Source organism: Rhipicephalus microplus, chromosome X (genome assembly GCF_043290135.1).
Source record: "Rhipicephalus microplus isolate Deutch F79 chromosome X, USDA_Rmic, whole genome shotgun sequence".
Classification (NCBI taxonomy): Eukaryota; Metazoa; Arthropoda; class Arachnida; order Ixodida; family Ixodidae; genus Rhipicephalus; species Rhipicephalus microplus.
The window spans coordinates 121,417,461-121,437,023 of record NC_134710.1 but is presented as its reverse complement, the minus strand read 5'-3'; the positions used below and the strand labels follow the sequence as shown (position 1 = coordinate 121,437,023).

Here is a 19,563-nt window from a genome sequence, read left to right as displayed (position 1 = left end):
TTTGAACGCGAATATGTAAAAGCGCGTTTCAGATTGTATTGTTTTTCAAGTCATAACTGCATGACATAAACAAACTCCCCCCCCCCCCTTTTTTTTATTCCAGAACCCTGCTACTTATTATGCGTGAAATGGTACAAACAGAACGGGACTATGTCAAGTCATTGGCATATATTATTGAGGTAAGCAACAATGAGTGTCATGAAGGTGACTGTTATTTCACTTAAAACATGCATGTCTTTCTATATTTTAATTTCATCACATGCCCCCTAGAGCACAATATATAGCAACATCTGAAATATTGGCTGCTGAAGCTCTTTAGCATACAATTTTTTGGGCTTTATGCGTCTATTGCAGGTCTGAAATGGCATTATTTGAAGCCACAACTGCTGCCATGTTAGTCGCCTTTCAGCCTTTAGCCAGCACTCTCGGATGCCTATTCATTTTTAGCCCTAACAATACCTAAAAGTCAGCTTCGCTGCAAATTAAATCAGCTGGGCAATGAAGGATACCAAGACTGGAGGGGCCACTATCACTGGATACTATGCGCTCCTTAATTGTATGCACTGGTGTTCGCCATATTTTGTCAGTAAATCACCTCGAATTACCGATGGTTTAAACATAGTACTATAATGGAGAGCTCATCTCTCGGTTATTCCAATACATTTTAACCATTTTTAACCATGATACCCTTTTTAACTATTGTAGCTACGTTGTAACAATAAGCTCTCTGTTAATGTTAACACGTAGCTGCGATGGTTCCCGAACACAGACTACATACATCAGGAGCCTCAACCACACAGCCCTCTCGCCATTGGCGTGCCTGTACATGACTGTCATCCCACTTTTCTTTTTGCATTTTCTTAAATAGGTATGTTCAAGAGCTATGCAGATGTGACTGGTGTCAATCATTATTTTTTGTGTGTGTGAGGCACTCGCTCCTGTCGCTACGTGATAAGCACAGAGCAAAAGCTTGTATTTATGTCCAGATTTAAGTGACTCTGAAGGTTACTGTCCAAATGTTTCTTGAGGCTGGGCATCAAATCTCCTTCAGAAAGAAATGACATATGGCAAACAATGACATATTGGAAATGATATATGATAAAGATGTTCTTTCAAATGCCAATTTTAGCTGAAATATTGTACAACCTGCCCCCTTCTCATTTTCACTTTAACCCTCTTTACCATCGTGGCCCATCTAAAACTATAATTTTGTGAGTTTGACCCACTAGTTTAGTTGAGTTTGGGACCCCTGGTCTACACTGAGCCTCGTGTATTTGCTGACTGCTTCAAAGTGTTTTGTATGCTGTTACCTACTGGTTAGTGAGTGCCGGAATTTCTTCGCATAAAGGGAAGTAAAAAAGAACGCACTCTTTTTTTGGCACAACCCATGTTTCGGACAATTTGGTGCGGTCCCTAGGGAGTATAAAAATTGAATCTAGACTGTACCCAGACGCAACAACTAAGAAGTTGTCCTTTGGAACAGCAAACTTGAAGACCGAGTAGTGGATGACTGTAAGGAGAATCATGTCTCAGTGTATGTAGCTGCTGTTTCATTTGTTGCAGCCTTTAAAAACCACTTTTTGCTGTGAATAATGTTTTTTAACCATGTACATTTCATTTTTCATTTCACTGCAGAATTACATTCCGGAGTTGATGAGGGAAGACATACCCCAAGCCTTGCGGGGCCAACGCAACGTTGTTTTTGGAAACATAGAGAAGATTTACGAGTTTCATAGTCTCTACTTCCTCCAGCAGTTGGAGCAGTGTGAATCGTGCCCCTTCATGGTTGGACAGTGCTTCCTGCAATATGTAAGATCTTAAGAAAAAGCCTGTTTTTATTTATCGTACTCTTACATTGTATAAAGTTTTATTGACATGACATGTCTTGAGCTGTGTAGGAAACTCAACCCAAATGCACTCTGGGGTTTCTATTGAAGTGAGAGCCTGTGCAGTGCCTTGATTAACATAAGGATATTTGAGGGTGTCGCAGGTCCCGTTAATTCGGGAGGCGATCGCCGGGCTAATTCCAAGGGCCGAAGTATCGGCCCCCCGAACCGCACCACGAAAGGGTGGACAATTTAGCAGTGGTCCTATTTGGCGCTCCAGCGGACGCCGGCTGTGGCCCAAAGAAAAGTCAGAGCCGAGAGTTGATAAACAAAACAAAATTATATTCTCAATTATGGCAGATCAAAACGATACACAAGTATGCACACTCGACAATAGTTGAATACAGTATGGCACCAATCAAACAATGTACTACACAGTACAATCAGCCACTCTCGAAACAACGGACACAGACAACAATATGCACTACAATGCAGTCACATGCATCGAACAACCAAGGCACTTAGCGACTAAAGAGTTAGAAAACTTATTCAGTCCAAAGTTCTTGGAACAAAAGTCTGAATGATACTCTTCCGAGAATCACTCACTCAAAGTCCAGCGTTGTTGTCGTTCTGCTGCCCCCGAAGTTTCTCTTCCAGGAAACCTCGCGTCTTCACTTGGCCACTCTCCAAGTTTCAAACTTCTTCGCTGGAAACATGTCGGCTTCCCACACGCAGCTGTTGCCACGCGTCTTCGCTCGCTAGCAGTAGACACACACTCTTGCCTGTAGCTCGAGTTTTCACCCCTCGGGTGGAAATCTTCTTCTTCTCCACTTCCTTCTTCTCCTCCTTTGTCACGGAAGACAAAAGGCTTCGCCCACAAGGCGGTACACCCTACGCACTCTGGCGCATACTTTCTTCTTCTCCTGCTTTGTCACTAAGGACAAAACCTTCACCGACCGACGCAGCAGGATACCTTACGCACTCTGGCGTTAACTTCCTTCTTCTGCTGATCTCCCATCTCGGCTGCTCGATTAAATACCTTCCGTGCGAGATTCCAGAAAGTTCTCATCATTTCGTCGGCGCGATACGCAGCGAAGGCTGGGGAAAGGGGGAGACGGTACGAGGGTTGTCCGTGAAAGATGACGCAACCCTGCATCACCACGCCCCTTTCCTTCGAGAATTTTCTAGGGCTTGCTCGGCCGCCGGTGCGAGGAGGTTTCGTTGGCGAGCCTACGCTTTCGAGGGGAGAGGGACGCTCGCCCGGAAAGTCTTTGGATGCTTGTTTTCTTTTTTTTTTTATCGTTGACCTCTCGGTGCTTCGTTGCGAGAATTTGGTGGCGCACCCTTTTTTGAGCGCTCGTTTTGTGACAGAGGGACACTAAAAAGCGAACAGGTTTTTTTTTTGTATTAGTAAATTTCTCTTCCTCAACACCAAAATCGCCAGACTTGCCGCAAAAAGATGCTTGGTCAGTGAGAAAATGCCAGGGGGGAAGCCACTCTGAACTTCCAGTACCAATCGCCATGACATCATAGATTTAGTGGCACCTGTTCCGGTACACGTAGCTTTTAATTTGCAAAAATGAAGCAGCATTGTCCTCTGAGGGTGCCATGGACTTAACATACCAAATAGCAGGAAATTTTGTGGAGCTGATGTCACCAAAATACAAACAGTACACCTTGAAATCTAAGGTGAACATTTGGCAGAAGTCTGCCTAGTTAGAGTAGGAATGAGGCAATTAGGAAACTCCAACCAAAAATTGTATTCAGAAACCCAATGTTTCGAAGCCAGACCTGCTTCTTCGTGGGGGGTGAGAAAGCAAGAGATGTACAGCGCTTATATACACTTGCTCACCTTGTCAGAGAGGTTCGCCGCCACCCGTCGCAAACCCTGGCAATAGAGGGAGGCAATGTCCCAGTGGAGCGTTTGGTGTTCCCCGCTGTTTGCTGAATGTGCCAGGATTCTAGGAGGATTCGTCGGCATGTGTTCCTTTCTTTTTCTAGAATCACTGCGGCCTTCGGGTGGACGTGGTGGTCAAACTGCTCACAGTGTTTTGCTACTGCGCTCTGTTGGTTGTTCAGTTGACGGAGGTCGTTCTTGTGCTGTGGCATTGCTGTTTTCGTGCTGTTGGTGCACATATGTCGCTGTTAAGTGTTAGGCCTAACCTCAGCCCATCAGCAACACGCACAGGTGTGAAGCGATAGGCCTACGGCTTCACGCAAATACAACGACGATGAACAACGCTGCAGGTACAATGTCACCGGCCGCGTCAGCAGCGGCAAGTACAAATCAGACAAAATATAATGTTAAAAAAGACGCACTGCACTCTGCTCCTGTTAGGCCTTGCTGGCACGACTAAGGCGCTGCACGCACTCGCTGCCACTCATTTCACCTTTAGCGAAAAGGCACTCGTCCACAGCATTGCCACTCGCAGCCACTAGGCCTAAGAGTTCATGTTGCTCCCGCCAAAATGAAGCGCCGATGCGGGCGCCGTCTTTGAAGTTCTTTGTTTCTCCATTATAGGAAGCGGGGCAGTCGGCGCACTGGATCGAGTATATGGCACCTTGAGATTTCTCTGTAGGCGCGTGATCTTTGGGGTGAGGCATGAAGCTGCCGTTTAGTGGTGGATGGCTTGTCTGGGACATTGACCCCTGCCCTTTTGAGTATGCGAGCTATTGTTTCGCTGGCGCCTGCGAAGTATGGGATTGAATCATGTTGTAGTTGCAGCGATGCAGGTGTCCCATTTCTACTCTTGCGGAGATTTCGGGGAACAAACGCTTTTGTGTAGCTGTTGGCGCCGAAGTCACTGATTCTATCCCTTTCCTCCTTCAGCCGTTGTGGTGATGAGCAAATCCTTTCAGCCCTCAGAAAAAGGCTTCACACCACAGAAAGCTTGTGACATGTGGGTTGGTTCGAGCTGAAATGGAGGTAGCGTCCTGTGTGGGTGGGTTTTCTGAACACCGAAAAGGTGATAGTGCTAGTGGTTAGAAGAGGAAGAAGGCACCTAATTTCTGCAGCCTGGTAGGAAGCACAGCGCAGCACTGGACCGAAAAGGACAGGTTCTGTTGCTGCCTTCTCACTAGTACATCTAGAAAGGGGAGAGCTGAATGGTTCTTGCTTTCCACTGTGAACTGTATGTCAGACTCAACAGAGTTTATGTATGCGAGCAAGTTGACGACCTCGCCAGACTTCAACACACAGAAGCAATCTTTCACATAGCGCACAAAGATCTTGGGGCTGGGGCCAGCAAAACTGAAAAGAGTAGGGGTGAACGTCCCACACTAGCCATCCTTCATTATCGGCAGCTTCATCCCTCGCCCCAAAGATCACGCTCCTGCAGGGAAATCTCATAGTGTTGTATACCAGATCCAGTGCGCTTACTGCCCCGCTTCTCATATTGGGGAAACAATGAAAGGATGCGACGGCACAAAAATGACCTCTGTCAACTTAACAGCTGACGGAGCGCAGTAACAGAACACTGCGAGCGGTTTGACCAACACATCCACTCAGAGGACGCAGCGATTCTGAAAGATTGATATGTGGGGTTTAATGTCCCAAAACCACTATATGATTATGAGAGACGCCGTAGTGGAGGGCTCCGGAAATTTAGACCACCTGGGGTTCTTTAACGTGCACCCAAATCTGAGCACACGGGCCTACAACATTTCCGCCTCCATCGGAAATGCAGCCGCCGCAGCCAGGATTCGAACCCGCGCCCTGCGGGTCAGCAGCCGAGTACCTTAGCCACTAGACCACCGCGGCGGGGCAGCGATTCTGAAAGAAGAAAGATACATATGCCGCTGACTCCTTTTAGAATCCTGACACATTCAGCAGACAGCGGGGAACATCAACTGCTCTACTGAGACATTGCCCTCCCTCTACATCCAAGGTTTGGGATGGGTCGTGTGAAACCTCAAGCATATACAAGTGCCGCACATCTTTAGATTGCTCACGCCTGAGGAAGAAGCCGGTCTGGCCTCGAAACGTCGGGTTTCTGATTACAATTTTTGGTTGGAGTTTCCTGGTTTCATCACCTTGAAATCTACTATGTCACGTGCAGAGGTTTCGGTGTGAAATTTGAAAGTTAAACTTTTACCTTGATTTTCTTCTGTTAAAGAACATATGATTGTGCAATTAATGGCATTAGAGCTTTCAGAGAACAACACATTAATGTAAACCTATTCTTAGTTTCACTTTAGTGTCCTTTTAGGTGAATAACCTTTCTTGGCTGCCTCATTTTTTTTTCCAATTGGCAAAGCCGCTTTTAAAATTTTCACTTTTTTGTGCACTCTACTGACGTCATCAGAAATAGAATATATATGTGTACATATAACAAGAAAGGTTTTCCGAACCTTTATGTTGAGAATATGGGTTTTTGACAGCTGCATGAGACTAATGCTCTAAAACGTGTGCAGTTTTTATCAAAATAGTAAGGCCCTTGTTCCCCATGACTACCATGTTGACTGCTTTCTATGCCAAAAGTTTCAATGCCCTTGCAGCTGAAATAAATCATACTCGCCATCAATAGGATTGTTGGGCAGAGTGCTTCAGACAAGTGCAGCCTACTTGTGGATGGTATATGTAACGAAATACTGCAGTTACCCGTATGCTCTTGATGAAGGCGATCTCTTTCGTGGTTCTTGGCTAGATACATTAAGGCAATTTCTCATGGGCAAATCTGAATTAAGAGAACTGTATCACAGAAAACATATTTTTCGTTTTTATGGCTGTGTTGATAACAAAGCAACTGGACAAGCTGTAGCTTCTGTACTACTAAATATTGATTGGCTAGACTGGGCATATGGTGATGCCACATTTTGTACATTTTATAATCTAACCCATTTAGATTCCTTAAGTATTGGCTTTTGTTGTGCCCACAGAAACAGTCAATATCTTCTGTGTTTGCAGATTTTCAGTTTTGTTTCTTAAATACTTTTACGAATACCTTTAGTCCTGTTTCAACTGCTCATGGATACAGAAGTTTGTGTCTGAAGTGCAGGTTAACAGAAGTGCAATGTCACTTTTATACAAAGCAGTTAGGGTCAAGTTGCACACTGCTGCCTTGTGTAGTGCACTGAAGTTTTTATTTTACTTTGAGTACAGTGTATGTAACTACAAGTCATTTTTTAAATACATTGTCAATCGCACACTGTTTGTCTGCCTTTCAGGAGCCTCAGTTTTACCTCTATGCGCTGTACAACAAAAATAAGCCAAAGTCTGATTCTCTTATGTCCGAATATGGAAATGCATTCTTCAAGGTAAGTTTGTTCCTTCAATTGGATTTTGTTCAGACATGCAGCTAATTTCCATTTTTTCTAATACTGTTGCCTCTCTATTTCGATGCTTATTAGTGTGCATGCTTATGATTTTATGAAAGTTGCAGAAAAACACTTAATTTCACCAGACTGGTTTTGTACAATTGGCTGCGACATATTAGCACAAAAAGCCGACGAACATGAGAAATAAGATGAAAGATGAGCGCTTGTATTTGTCCTCTTTCTTGTGTTTGTCATTTTATTTTTTTGCACTAATGTGTCTCGACAAGTTATGCACTACCGACTATAGCCCTATAATTAAATGGATTCCCCCTCGTGATTTTCAATAAAGCTTCTTCTTGATTGCATGCATTCGCGGTATGGCTTGGGGAGTTATGACCATTGTCGAAGTTTGAACAACTACTTTTATTGGTGTGTGAGGGATGTATAACCTAAAGGGGTGAACAAGTACTGTGTACACTCGACTAAGGGCCGCACTCATGTAAGGGCCGCTACCTTCAACTTGGCAGTCCAAATTTTTTTTGTTAAAAAAAACAATTGCCAGCAAATGGCAATGTAGTCACGTCACGAGAACAGCGCATTTCATGGGAGCCTAGAAATGGCAATAGCAGCCCTGTGATTTCGTCATGTGGGGCTATCTATGAATTATATGTGAGGTCACCGGCATTTCCAATGCCATGATGGCACTGAGGACAGTTGGATACATGAATGTGCGGATGACCCCAGCAGTGGCCACGAGCCGAACTCGAGCAGCGATACCAATGAAGACATCTAGTAATGATGTCGGCAGCTAGGTGCCACATATTCCATCGTAAGGTATATATTCTTGTGTTGTCTTGGCGGTTCCGGCGCCGACGATGAAGCGTTGAACCGAAGCCCGCTGACGCTGTTGACGGAAACGCCGGAAAGCCACCACACGACGGGGCACAGAGCGCCTAAGGGAACGTCCGTCGCCTCCGAGTGCTCGTCACCAACTCTTTTATTTACACATATCTACATTTGTACAGCGCCCTCAGTGGGGTCAGAGAACCGGTTCCGAAACCATAACCGTAACCGAAACCCCGACACCACATCATCCCCCCCTTGAAATGAAGAGGATGCGGGGTCCTACACGCAGTCAGTGCAAACTAAGAATAATAATGTACAGTGTACACACAAAAGTAAAAAAACTGCACCAGCAATTAGCGTAAAGAAATGCACAAGACACACAAAATGCAAAAGCAATGCACGCTTGAAAGAATTACCACACCACATCATCCCCTCTTCTGAGTGAGGATGCCTGCATAGTCACCGTCATGTTTGAATGTACGGGGTCGACACCTGTGCCATTTCCACGACAGGTGTCTCATGTGCAGCTGCTATAGCAGTCCGGTGGAACGAGAGAATCGGCCCATGAACATTCCTTACAGTGCACCTTCGGCACAGTAAGGGTCAGAACATGCAGTTAGTGATGAGGCTCCGATGGGTATAGATGGGTGCCATCGATGCCGGAACCGTGTGGAGAGGAGAAACGGGCACGGTCGGGGCAAACACGACCGGCGGAGGCACCTATGCAGCACGCAGAATAGGGACTGCCTCTGGAGGCCTGGCTGTCGCTCTCGGCGGATGCATGACCGGCAGATGTAGAGCAGCCACAGTATCCGGGAAGTCATCACTGGTTGTAGGAAGCACAGCCGGAGCGTGAGAAGGAACAGACAAAACGGGAGTAGCTTGCTCAACTGAAGTATTGTCAGGAACAGGCGCTTCAGGAGCACAGGACAGTTCTGCAGAAACTTGTTTACGGAGCAGAAGAGGAAGGTGTCGAAGCTCAGCGGGAACTAGACACACATCAGGTGAATGTACCTATTCATGCACAAAATCGCGCACACAACCCACTTGAGTGAACAGTTGACAGAATTCACTGGGCGACGGAGCAGGAGAAGGTTCAGACGTTGTGTGGCAACCAGTCACATTTAAAATGGTGACCATATTTTCTTGGCCGCTACTCGAAGTAGGCAAAGAGACTGCATCTTGAAGTGAAACGGAATTGCCGATGACCTGATAATGTTTGTGCTTGCCACACGGGAGACAAGCGCGGTTTCATGCGGGACATCACGCAAAGCTCGCTAAGTGGCGAACTGATCCTCAATAAAAGCACTAAGCAGTGAGTGACTGTGCAGCAGAATGTTCAAATGAGCTTGGAGCTCACTGCTGACTCTAAAAAGGCGAAGTCGAACACGCGCACCTTGCATCCTGGTGGCTTACTCGCCCCCGTGAAGTGGAAGGGTGACCATGTTGCGTGCCACGGAAGGACTGTGAAGGCAAACGGTTATGTTGTCCAGCGGGTTGAAGCTGGGAAGAAGGCTAGCAATCTTGGGCTTCCCGCCGAGACGAAGAAAACGGGCTGCCCTGCTGGCAGGACCCACGGGGGGAATGGGCGCCATGAGGCTCCGCAGCGGAAAATTGCTGCACTGAACGCGTAGCGAACTCCTCTAACTGCACATATACAAGTTCATCTTCTCGTGCAATCGAGAGGGCTTCTTAGAGGGTAACGTACGAGCCTTTTTGAAGAAGCCAGCAATGGACGTGATCGGATGCAATGGCAATAAACAGTTGATGTCTGATCATGTCATTTTCGAGTGCGCCTAAACTGCAAGACTTGGCTAGCAACTGGAGACTAGCGATGAAGTCTACAATGGGCTCACCAGGGAGCCAACGACTCTCTTGAAAGCGGAGGCGCGGGACATCACAGGTCGCGTCTTTTGTATGTTCGTCGAATAAGGCGATAGCGGCTTTGAAGACGTTAGACGCCACCGGCGTGTCTGATGCCTTGGCGGAGCTCAGTGTCTGGTAGAGCTTCATTCGGCGTGGCCCAATGCGTCAAGCAAGAGGCCTTTACGTCACTCCAGCTTGCTGGCACCCTCCCCGACAGATTCTGCATATGCTTCTAAAACTTAACGTCCAGTCAGCCCAAGGAATCAGCGGATCCCCTGGCATGGAGAGAAAAAGTGGCAGATGAAGGGGAGACGCCATCGACGCACAAAACTGGACGCAATTATTGAAAAGAACGAAGAAAAATGCGAAACACCAACGCAGAAGAATGTCCGCTGAGTTGAAGGTAAGAACTATGCGACGCGGTCTCTAGGCAGAACAAAGACGAGCGAAGGGGGAAATGCCGAAGTAGCGTCACAGCAAAAATGGGTCAGTGAGGTGGACAGAAGAACGGAATATGAAGGCACAGGATTCTTACTTTAACTCGTCCTCATTAATGTGTTGCCTCTTGGAGGCCCCGGTGCTGACGAAGAAGCGTTGAACTGAAGTCCGCTGACGCTGCTGGCGGGAACGCTGGAAAGCCGCCACAAGACGGGGCCCAGAGCGCCAAAGGGAACGTCCACCTCCACTGAGTGCTCGTCACCAACTCTTTTATTTACATGTAAATACATTTTTACAGCGCCCTATGTGGAGCCAGAGAACCAGTTCCGGAACCAGAACTGGAACCAGAACCCTGACGCCACATATATGACATAATTAATGAGGTTTATTCATGCTTGAATAGAAAATTTCAACAAAAATTTCGCCTTTCCGAGGAAGGGCTGCTTCCCATCAAAAATCGCAGAAATGAAGTGCGGCCCCTATACGAGCTACAGTCGAACCCCGCTACAACAAACGCCGCTTCATCGAAATTCCCGCTACAACGAAAAATTCACGATTCCCTTCAGCAGTCCATAGCGAACACTTTTTCTTCTGCCGTCCCGCTTCAACCAAATTTCACGATGCGATTCCAGGCTCAGATATTTATTGCTATACAGTAAACCTAATCTTTAACATTTTGATGCAGTTTTAGAACCTGGAAATACGTTGACGAAGTCCAAAACACGCGTTGGCTCCACCAAAAATTACCGCTGTTCAGCAAGCATGGGTGCTGCCATCGCTATCGAGCAATGGCGGCGCTCATGCTTGCTGAACAGCAGTAGTTTCTAGTGGTGCCAACGCTTGTTTTAGATTTTATTGACGTATTTTCAGGTTCTGAAAATGCATCAAAATGTTAAAACATTGGGTTTACTGCATAGCAACAGACGATCTGAAGCTGAAGCTCAGTTGCTTAGTTTATGGTTTCCTTCGCGCAGCTGCTGGGTGCATCTGCGGTACAATGCCTTTTTTGAATCGAATGCTTATCATTTTGTTCACACTTGGCCAGTGGTGTTAACTAATCAGAGCGGCTGTTCGTCCGCATCATCAACAAAATCAGCTAGCCGCGAGTGATGGACGATAAGAATGACATACAATAAGGCAAAAGTCACCGTTCCACGATACCCTGCTGTTATCTCAGCGATTTGACGGTGGACAGCTTCTGGTGTTAACATGTTAATGCAACTGTTTGGTTCGTTCACGAAAGTGGTTGTAGTCATTGGTTCAGCGTGTTTTTCACCATGGCCTCGCTATGCATGGGTGAGAATCGCGTTATGACGCTGCTGGGATAAAATAAAAGTCAGCGGACACATATTGAATTTTGAAAATAAATGCTCCTTTGTTTTGCAAGTTCAGATTGGCTATATTTTCTCGATTTCACTGCAACGAAATTTTCGCTTCAATGAAATTTTTCCCGTGCCCCTTCAATTTCGTTATAGTGAGGTTTGACTGTATACAAATTATTTTAGCATAGCAGGACATCGTAACTGAATGACATTTCTATGAATCTTTGAAAGCTGGTCTGTTGCACGCAACCTCTCCAAAAATCTGTGACAAAAGTGTGCGATTGTGTTCTCCAATTCATATTGAGTTTCGGTATGGCATTTTTAAAATGATGGCACTGAGCTTGTAGCTCAATCCCACAATTCAGCTGCATCATCAAGCTGTGTAGAAGTCTGTACAGTGTTTCTGCATGTTACAGCAGCAGTATGTGGAATGTTTTATTCACTACAGCTCAACGGCACATTAGGGCATACATTTATTATCTAAGTAAATATAGCAGGCAGTAAAAAATTGGTATCAGCAGGAGCCAACAGTTCATGTGCACTGAAATGGGTTATTGGTGCAAGCATTAATGCAACAACATGGAACACCTGGGGAGGTAGTCCAGGACTTTGAAGTCTTTCATTTATTAAGGCTATTGAATTTTAGCACTATAAATGTAGCAATCAAGTGGTCACCATTTAAATAGGTGTCTTGTCTCCAAAATGATGCACCCCCCACATTGGCTGTGCATCAAAATTAAATTTTTTGGTTGATAGTGTTTTGAATAAAAAGTTAGAACAAACTTGCAATGTAGTACTGTTCTACTGGCTGTTAAAATGATGCTTGCCTTCTTCAGCATAAAAAAAAGAAAACACTAAGTTTGTTGTTTTCTTGATGAGTAATCGTATAGGAACTGAAAAAAGCTAAGAATGCACATGGTACTGTGTGTTCAGTGCCTGTCCCTAATAAATCGGTTGACAGTAAACATTGTTTCAAAGTATTACTTTTTCAATCTTCATTACATGTATTTTGTTTAAAGATTGACTTTCCAAAGTTGCTAAAAGATGGACTAGTTCATTTATGCTTCTTCTGATGTGCTTATATTTAGCCACTGCTTGACTTAAAACGTTGGGATCTTGGTGCACAATATTGCACTAGCAATTCAAGCATGAAATTGGTTCATTAAATTTTATCCGCACAGCATATCTAATTTGAAATACTGAGCAAACTTGTGTTTCTGTGTCGGCTGTTTGTTCTATCATAAGCACACTACATGCCAATGGCTTTACATATATAATTTTTAAATTTTTTTTTCTGGCCTGTTGGCAGATTTGAGCTCTTGCCAAATTATCAACTCTGTTAGTGAATTTTCATCATGAGAACTCACTGGCTAAATGACATATGCATGCATTGAAGGAAATAAGTGCCAATTTAAGGGCTGTTTTTTTTTTACTTAGCTGTAACATAATGATAACAAACAGACAATGATGCCAAGGAAAGCATGGGGGGTGGTTAATAAAATTAATTGTAATGTGAATGTGAAAAAAGAAGCAGATGAAAAGATAACTTGCCACTGGCAGCAAGTGAACCTGCAACCTATACTTCTTTCCCTTGGCATCATTGTCTATGTGTTCTCATTAATATGTGTGCTTTTACATTTGTTAATGCAGGCAGACAGCTTGAATAGGTTCTTGCTTATGACTACCTGGTGCCGTGTGTGTCCTGCCTATGGTTAGCTGCTCAATCGGTGCCACTTCATAAAATGTCATTGATCGTGGGGAAGTGAGAGTATTATTTACAATGGTCAGCTACTACTGACATCAGCTGGAAATGAGAATCGCTCTAAATGCTGAAGCTTTGCTGGGATTTCTGTTGCACTTGAAGCAGTAGTCAGTTGTCTGGCAGTTGTTGGTGCTTTACAGCACTCGTATCCACTGATGGGCTATCCTTTGTATTTGCAGCTTTACACAGGGCTTGTGTCTAGTCCTTGAATAATTTATTTTGCTTATTTTTTATGCAGGAAAAGCAGCTGGAGCTTGGAGACAAGATGGACCTTGCCAGCTATTTGCTGAAGCCAGTACAAAGGATGGGCAAGTATGCCCTCCTGTTAAAGCAAATCCTGAAGGAGTGCCCTGAAAGGGAGCCCGAGCATGCCGATTTAAAGGTACCCCTACTCACCTGTTTCTCTGGCAATGCTAAACTGGTTTTATGCGTTTAGTGCTAGCTCTGTAGTGTTAGATCTGCTATGGTATCTGTGAAATTGGCCAGCATTATCATGATGTTCTGACCAGCTGGATCGGAACGTTGAACCCTGTTTCTTTTTAGACAGGCTTGTTAGCTGCTAGGACTGTGTAACATGTTTACCAGCTTAAATTTGAATTCTACATATGAAGTGGTACATTTGCCACGAATATTTTGACTAATGCTGACCTTTCAGACTTGAGTGCACATTAAAGAACCCCAGCTGGTCAAAATTAATCCGGAGCTCCACCTCTATGGCATGTGTAATAGTCGTATTGTGGTTTTGGCATGTAGAAGCCTAGTAAATGTTATTAAAAGCTGACCTTTACATACTAGGCTACAATGGGCAGAAACAGTACATCACAGATCTTTTATTGGGCAGTATGGGCCCGGCCAATGCTAATGCTTGTAATGCAGCTAGTACTATTCCCTGTTATGTAAAACTTTAGATGCAAGAAAAACCAACAAAAAACACGACAAAACAACATTGAAGAATGCACACTCACTTGCACACCATCACCATTGAGCATGCCTTCTTATTCGTCCTTAATTTGTGTTTTTGCTGGTTCTTCTTGCAGAAAGCACAAGCCCAGGTTTTCATGCTTATGTCAAACTGTTCCAAGAGGAATATGTTTTGTTCTAACTTAAAATGATGTATGGCACATGTTGATGGAAAAGGTGTCTTCAATGAAGTTTCTATAGTAATCGGCTAAGTGTTCCCTGCTGATCAATATAGCATACACCGCGCACTAGAAGAAGAAACTGTACAATGTCTTGACTCCACACGTGACAAAGCTTTTGCACTGCGTCTTTGTTCTGGCAGTGTTTTCAGGTGTTTCATTCACAATTGAGCAATTGTGGGTCATTTTGTCCTGAGCTGACTTTGAAGCACAACCTTGCACCTTCGTACTTTTGGCCGTAGGACAAGTGCACATATGGTGCCATATACGAAGCTTCCTGTGATGGCTTCTATGTACCTTCCATCTGCACATCACCTGTTTCATGAGGCTTTTCAACATAACCAACTATATTCCTCATAATATATGCTTTCCTTAGAAAAAAATTGTAGGTCACTGTTTGGCTGTGTGTTTAAGCTGTACATTCAGTTTTTCTTTGGCACTGTAAAAAAAAAAGGGCTAATCTAGGTACCTACTTTCAGCATGTTTCCTTTATTTTCTTGAGCTTCTCTTGCACTGAACTCTGAAGTCTCTGATGAAACAATTGCATTGCAAATGCTGCACTCTGCTGTTTTACCACATTTTTTAAAACTGCTTTCCAAAACTATACAAATATATAGTGATTGATATGTGGGGTATAACATCCCAAAACCACCATATAATTATGAGAGACAGCATAGTGGAGGGCTCCTGAAATTTGGACCACCTGGGGTTCTTTGACGTGCGCCTAAATCTGAGCACAAGGGCCTACAGCATTGTTGTCTTCAATTTTTAACTGTATATAGTGAAACCTCGTTAATTCAAAGTCACTAGAACTGTGAAAAATCTTTGAATTAAGTGAGCTTTCAAATTAATAGAACATACAAACAAGTGGGATGCAAGGAAATTGGAATTATTCAAAGTATAATCATGGCTGATCGTTTGCTGTGCTGGCTAATTTGCAGCTTGAACGGTTATGTTTCCCAGCAACCCAAGTTCACAGTTTTGCTGCAAACAAGGAGGAACCCCGGGCCTCGCTGCTGCAATCGCAAACAAGAAAAAAAACGTGATAAACTGAAATGCGCGCCTGTAAAAATAAGACATCTTCATAGCAACACAGTATAGTGACACGCGGGCAGCGTGTCACCTGCTTTTTGCTGCATCAGCACGCCATGGTTCGATCATTCGCACGTTCTTTCTAGTAAAATAAAGATTTTAATAATAGATGTTTCGACGAAATTATAATTGAAGCTTCCAAACTGAGTTTCTGAAGTAGGCATAGCAGGCAAAAACTCTGCCAGAAGTGCGAATGGGCAAATTGCTGGAGCTACTGGCGCTCAGAGGTTTGCATACATCATGAATTTTCTTATATTCCCCCCAAAAATGGGTTAGTTACGACACCTTGACATTGCAAGAAGCATGCGACATGCTGCATGTGTGTCACTGCCGTGTTGCACGTCTTGTTCTCTGCAGGCGCACATTTCAGCGAATCACCGAAACCGTTTTTTTTTACAATTTTATTTTTCTTGTTAGAAGTATCGAGGCTGGAGCAGTTCAGTTGCCACTTAGTAGTATCGCTACAGTACATTGTCTAGTGGCTCTTAAGGGCTGTCGTTTCCACGTTCTTGCGGTGAAATCGGGATCAGGAATTGGTACACTGCACCCAATGTTTTCGAATTAATCGACTGGTGGTGACCGCCACTTCAAATTATCCGCTCAAACTTACATTACAAAATACGAAACAGCTGAAATACTTTGAATTAAGTGGAATTTTGAAATAATTGAGTTCTAATTAATGAGGTTTTACTGTCACACGCACGCACACGCGCGCCCACACCCACCCACTCGCCCACCCACCCACCCACCATCAGACAGATCACGCATCAGACATATTGGTGCACTTGCAAGCACCGCGCAACGAACCAGATCAGTGCGATGAACTAACACCACCTTTTCGTAACCTCGCGCCAAAGGGGATCGGAACTTGTCAGAACGTGGCCGAAAATTTACCAATATTTGCTAAAAAAATGCGCCTTCTGGGCTTCAGCGCGGCGCAGCGTTCGATATAGAGGATAACCTGCTTTGCGGGAGTTAGATATATGGGTGCACCAGTCCCATACTTTTGCATGGGAAATTCAAGGGGATTTCTTAACTGCTTGATATAGCCAATGATTCGATATATCCGAGTTTGATATAACCGGAACCAACTTTATGTATATCTATATCTTGGAATGATAATGGTCGGTGACTTGTCGTGTGCCTCTTGTTTTAGGATTCGTTGGGTTGTCTTTTACAGGCTGCTGAGGAGATGGTTCGCTTCCAGCTTCGCCATGGTAATGACCTGCTTGGCATGGATGCACTTCGTGAATGTGATGTAAGTTGGTTCTTGCTTCTAAGCTTGCAAGAAGGTTATGTGAACTTAAAATTTAAATGGCAAGAATAATAGCTATAAGCTGTCAAATATTGCTCTTCCAAAGTCATTAGGATAGACAACTTTCTTACAATGACATATAAATGTAGATGAAGGCCATTTGGTTGTGCAGTAAAACCTCGTTAATTTTAAGTCACTGGGGCCGCGAGAAAGCTTCGAATTAAGTGGGTTTTTGAATTAACAAAACACACAAAAAGTGGGTTGCAAGGAACTTGGAACTATTCAATGTAATCGGTGCTCGTCGTTTGCTGTGCCGGCTAGCTTGTGGCTCCAAAGGTTATGTTTTTCAGCAATACCTGGTCTTTATTTTGCCGCGAACATGGAGGAACGATAGGCCTCGCTGCTGCCACTGAAAAAAAAGAAAAACACAATGTGGTCATGACTGAAATGTGCACCTGAAGAAAACAAGATATCTTCACAGCAACACAGTAGTGACACGTGGGCAGCATGTCGCCTGCTCCTCGCTGCGGCAGCACGTCATGATGCGACCGTTTGCACATTCTTTCTATTATAATCATGAATTTAATAATGGCCAGTATGATGAAGCTCACAATGTGTTTTGGCTGGAAAAAATTATCTTTGAAACTTTCGAACTTAGTTTTCGAAGTAGGTGTTACTGGCAAGAACTCCACCAGCAGTGCAAAGGCGCAAATTGCTGGAGCGACCGGCAATCGGAAGTTCACATACATCGCGATTTCCGCTAAACTGCTCTTTATCAATTTCTTTACAATCCCAGAAAGAATGGGTAAACCATGACCCGCTGACGTTTCGAAAAACGTCATAAGCTGCCCGCGTGTCATTACTGGGTTGTAGTGAAGCTGCTCATTTTCCACAGGTGCACATTTTGGTTGACCACGAGACCATTTCTTCTTTATTATTTTTTTTTTTGTGTGTTGCAAGTAGCGAGACTGGGGTACTTCAGCTGCCACTCATTAGTATCGATACGTTGCATTGCCTTGTGGCAATTAATGGCCGTCGTTTCCGCGGATTCGCGGCAAAATCTGAATCTGGAACTGGCACATGGCACCCAAAGTTTTCGAATTAACTAATGTGGTGCCGGCCAGCACTTCAAATTATCCACTCAAACTTACATTGCAAAATACGGGACCGCGGAAATCCTTCGAATTAAGTGGGATTTCAAAATAACTGAGTTCGAATTAATGAGGTTTTACTGTATTTACATTCAGGCAAAAACATCTCAAAGGATGTGTATTAAGGATTGTAATAATTTTTGTGCCCGTCTTTTTTTTTTTCAGTGGCTATCACACTGTTTTGAGGCTGCAACTTGTATCTCTTTATAATTTTATTTGAACAAGAGCGACACTAAAGTGGCCCTTGCGCTGATAAGCTTTACAAAATGAAAACACAAGCAGCAGTGCTGAAGAAAATGATTAGCTTGCTCAATGCAACCTTATGGTAAATTTATTGCTTTTTTTGCTATCATAGCTGTGGTGACTTAATTGCATCAATCTGTTTTATTTTCAGGTGAATGTGAAGGAGCAAGGACGGCTGCTTCGTCAAGATGAGTTTCTTGTCTGGCAGGGGCGTTCTCGCAAGTCTCTACGACATGTGTTTCTCTTTGAAGACCTCATCCTTTTTAGCAAAGTTCGCAGAGATCCCGAGCACAAAGGCCATGACATTTACCAGTACAAACATAGCATCAAGGTGCGTTGCTGCATTTCTTGTTTACTCTTCTGACACAGTGCGTAAACTATAAGTACACTGCCGTTTGGAGGCATAAATGAATTGATTCTTGTTTACTCTTTTGGCACAGGGCATAACCTATAAGTACACTGCCATTTGTAGACATAAATTGATTGCTATGCAGTCTAGCTAGTTCTTTCTAGAATGTCACCATTTAAAAGGTACCACCTACAAAATTTTTCCAACATTTGAAGTAAACAGGTTCATAAAGTTCAGGATATTGCCAGAGCCACCGTATTCTTTATTGCATGCAGCTCGACCTACAAATGAGCCCATACCAATCTGTATATTTCATTTTGTTTTTGCTAGATCTGTAGGTGCTGTACTTCACATCTTATTTGGAAAACTAGAATATAAAAAGGGGTGTTGCCTTTTAGTGTCGCTCCGTCTACAATGAGCTTCCTTTTTCGTGTTGCTCTTTAACGTTTAGTTCATCTTCCATATTTCTTATGTGCTCCACCTCCTTTATCCTTTCTGTCTCCCACAGATATATGCAGATTTTGTTCTCTTAAGCTGTCAATTTTCTCATAATTCCTGCATTACGGTTCTGCTTCTGGCAAATACTCCTGCCAGGCCTCTAAAAATGATATACTGCTGCATGCATCTCAAGCAATCAATTCGAATTGCTTTGCATTTAAATTGAATGCCTAATGAAAAAAAGAAAGTATGTTTGCTTAATGAATATTATTTTTGTGCTAAGCTCTGCACTAATTTTATATTTTTGGCATGCACAAAAACAAGTTTTTTTTTCTTGATCAATCTTCACTATGCCCGACGTTCATAGCTTGTCATTATATTTGTTGCTGACATTTGTCTGTGTGCTTGTATTAAAAGTGATTGCAATTCTAAAGTACTATTTTAAAATGCTTATCGTGTTTTGAAAAGAAACTGCTGCAGTACAGTATAACCTCTTAACAACGGATCTGTTTACAATGGACATTCTGATACTCATACTATTTGGCAGCGTTATGCCAACCTCCCTATTTGTTCCATTGAT

At 43.8% G+C, this 19,563-nt stretch overlaps 1 protein-coding gene across 6 annotated transcripts in view; it reads left to right on the top strand.

Moving 5' to 3' along the window:
- LOC119176380 (puratrophin-1) overlaps positions 1 to 19,563 on the top strand; it is a 540,416-nt gene that overhangs the window by 502,744 nt on the left and 18,109 nt on the right. For all 6 annotated transcript variants that reach the window (XM_075877541.1, XM_075877540.1, XM_075877537.1 and 3 more), the window contains 6 exons: positions 104 to 179; positions 1,636 to 1,809; positions 6,993 to 7,082; positions 13,555 to 13,698; positions 16,728 to 16,805; positions 18,348 to 18,527. In XM_075877541.1, coding sequence (XP_075733656.1) covers positions 104 to 179; positions 1,636 to 1,809; positions 6,993 to 7,082; positions 13,555 to 13,698; positions 16,728 to 16,805; positions 18,348 to 18,527 — 742 coding nt within the window. The remainder of the gene's footprint in view (positions 1 to 103; positions 180 to 1,635; positions 1,810 to 6,992; positions 7,083 to 13,554; positions 13,699 to 16,727; positions 16,806 to 18,347; positions 18,528 to 19,563) is intronic.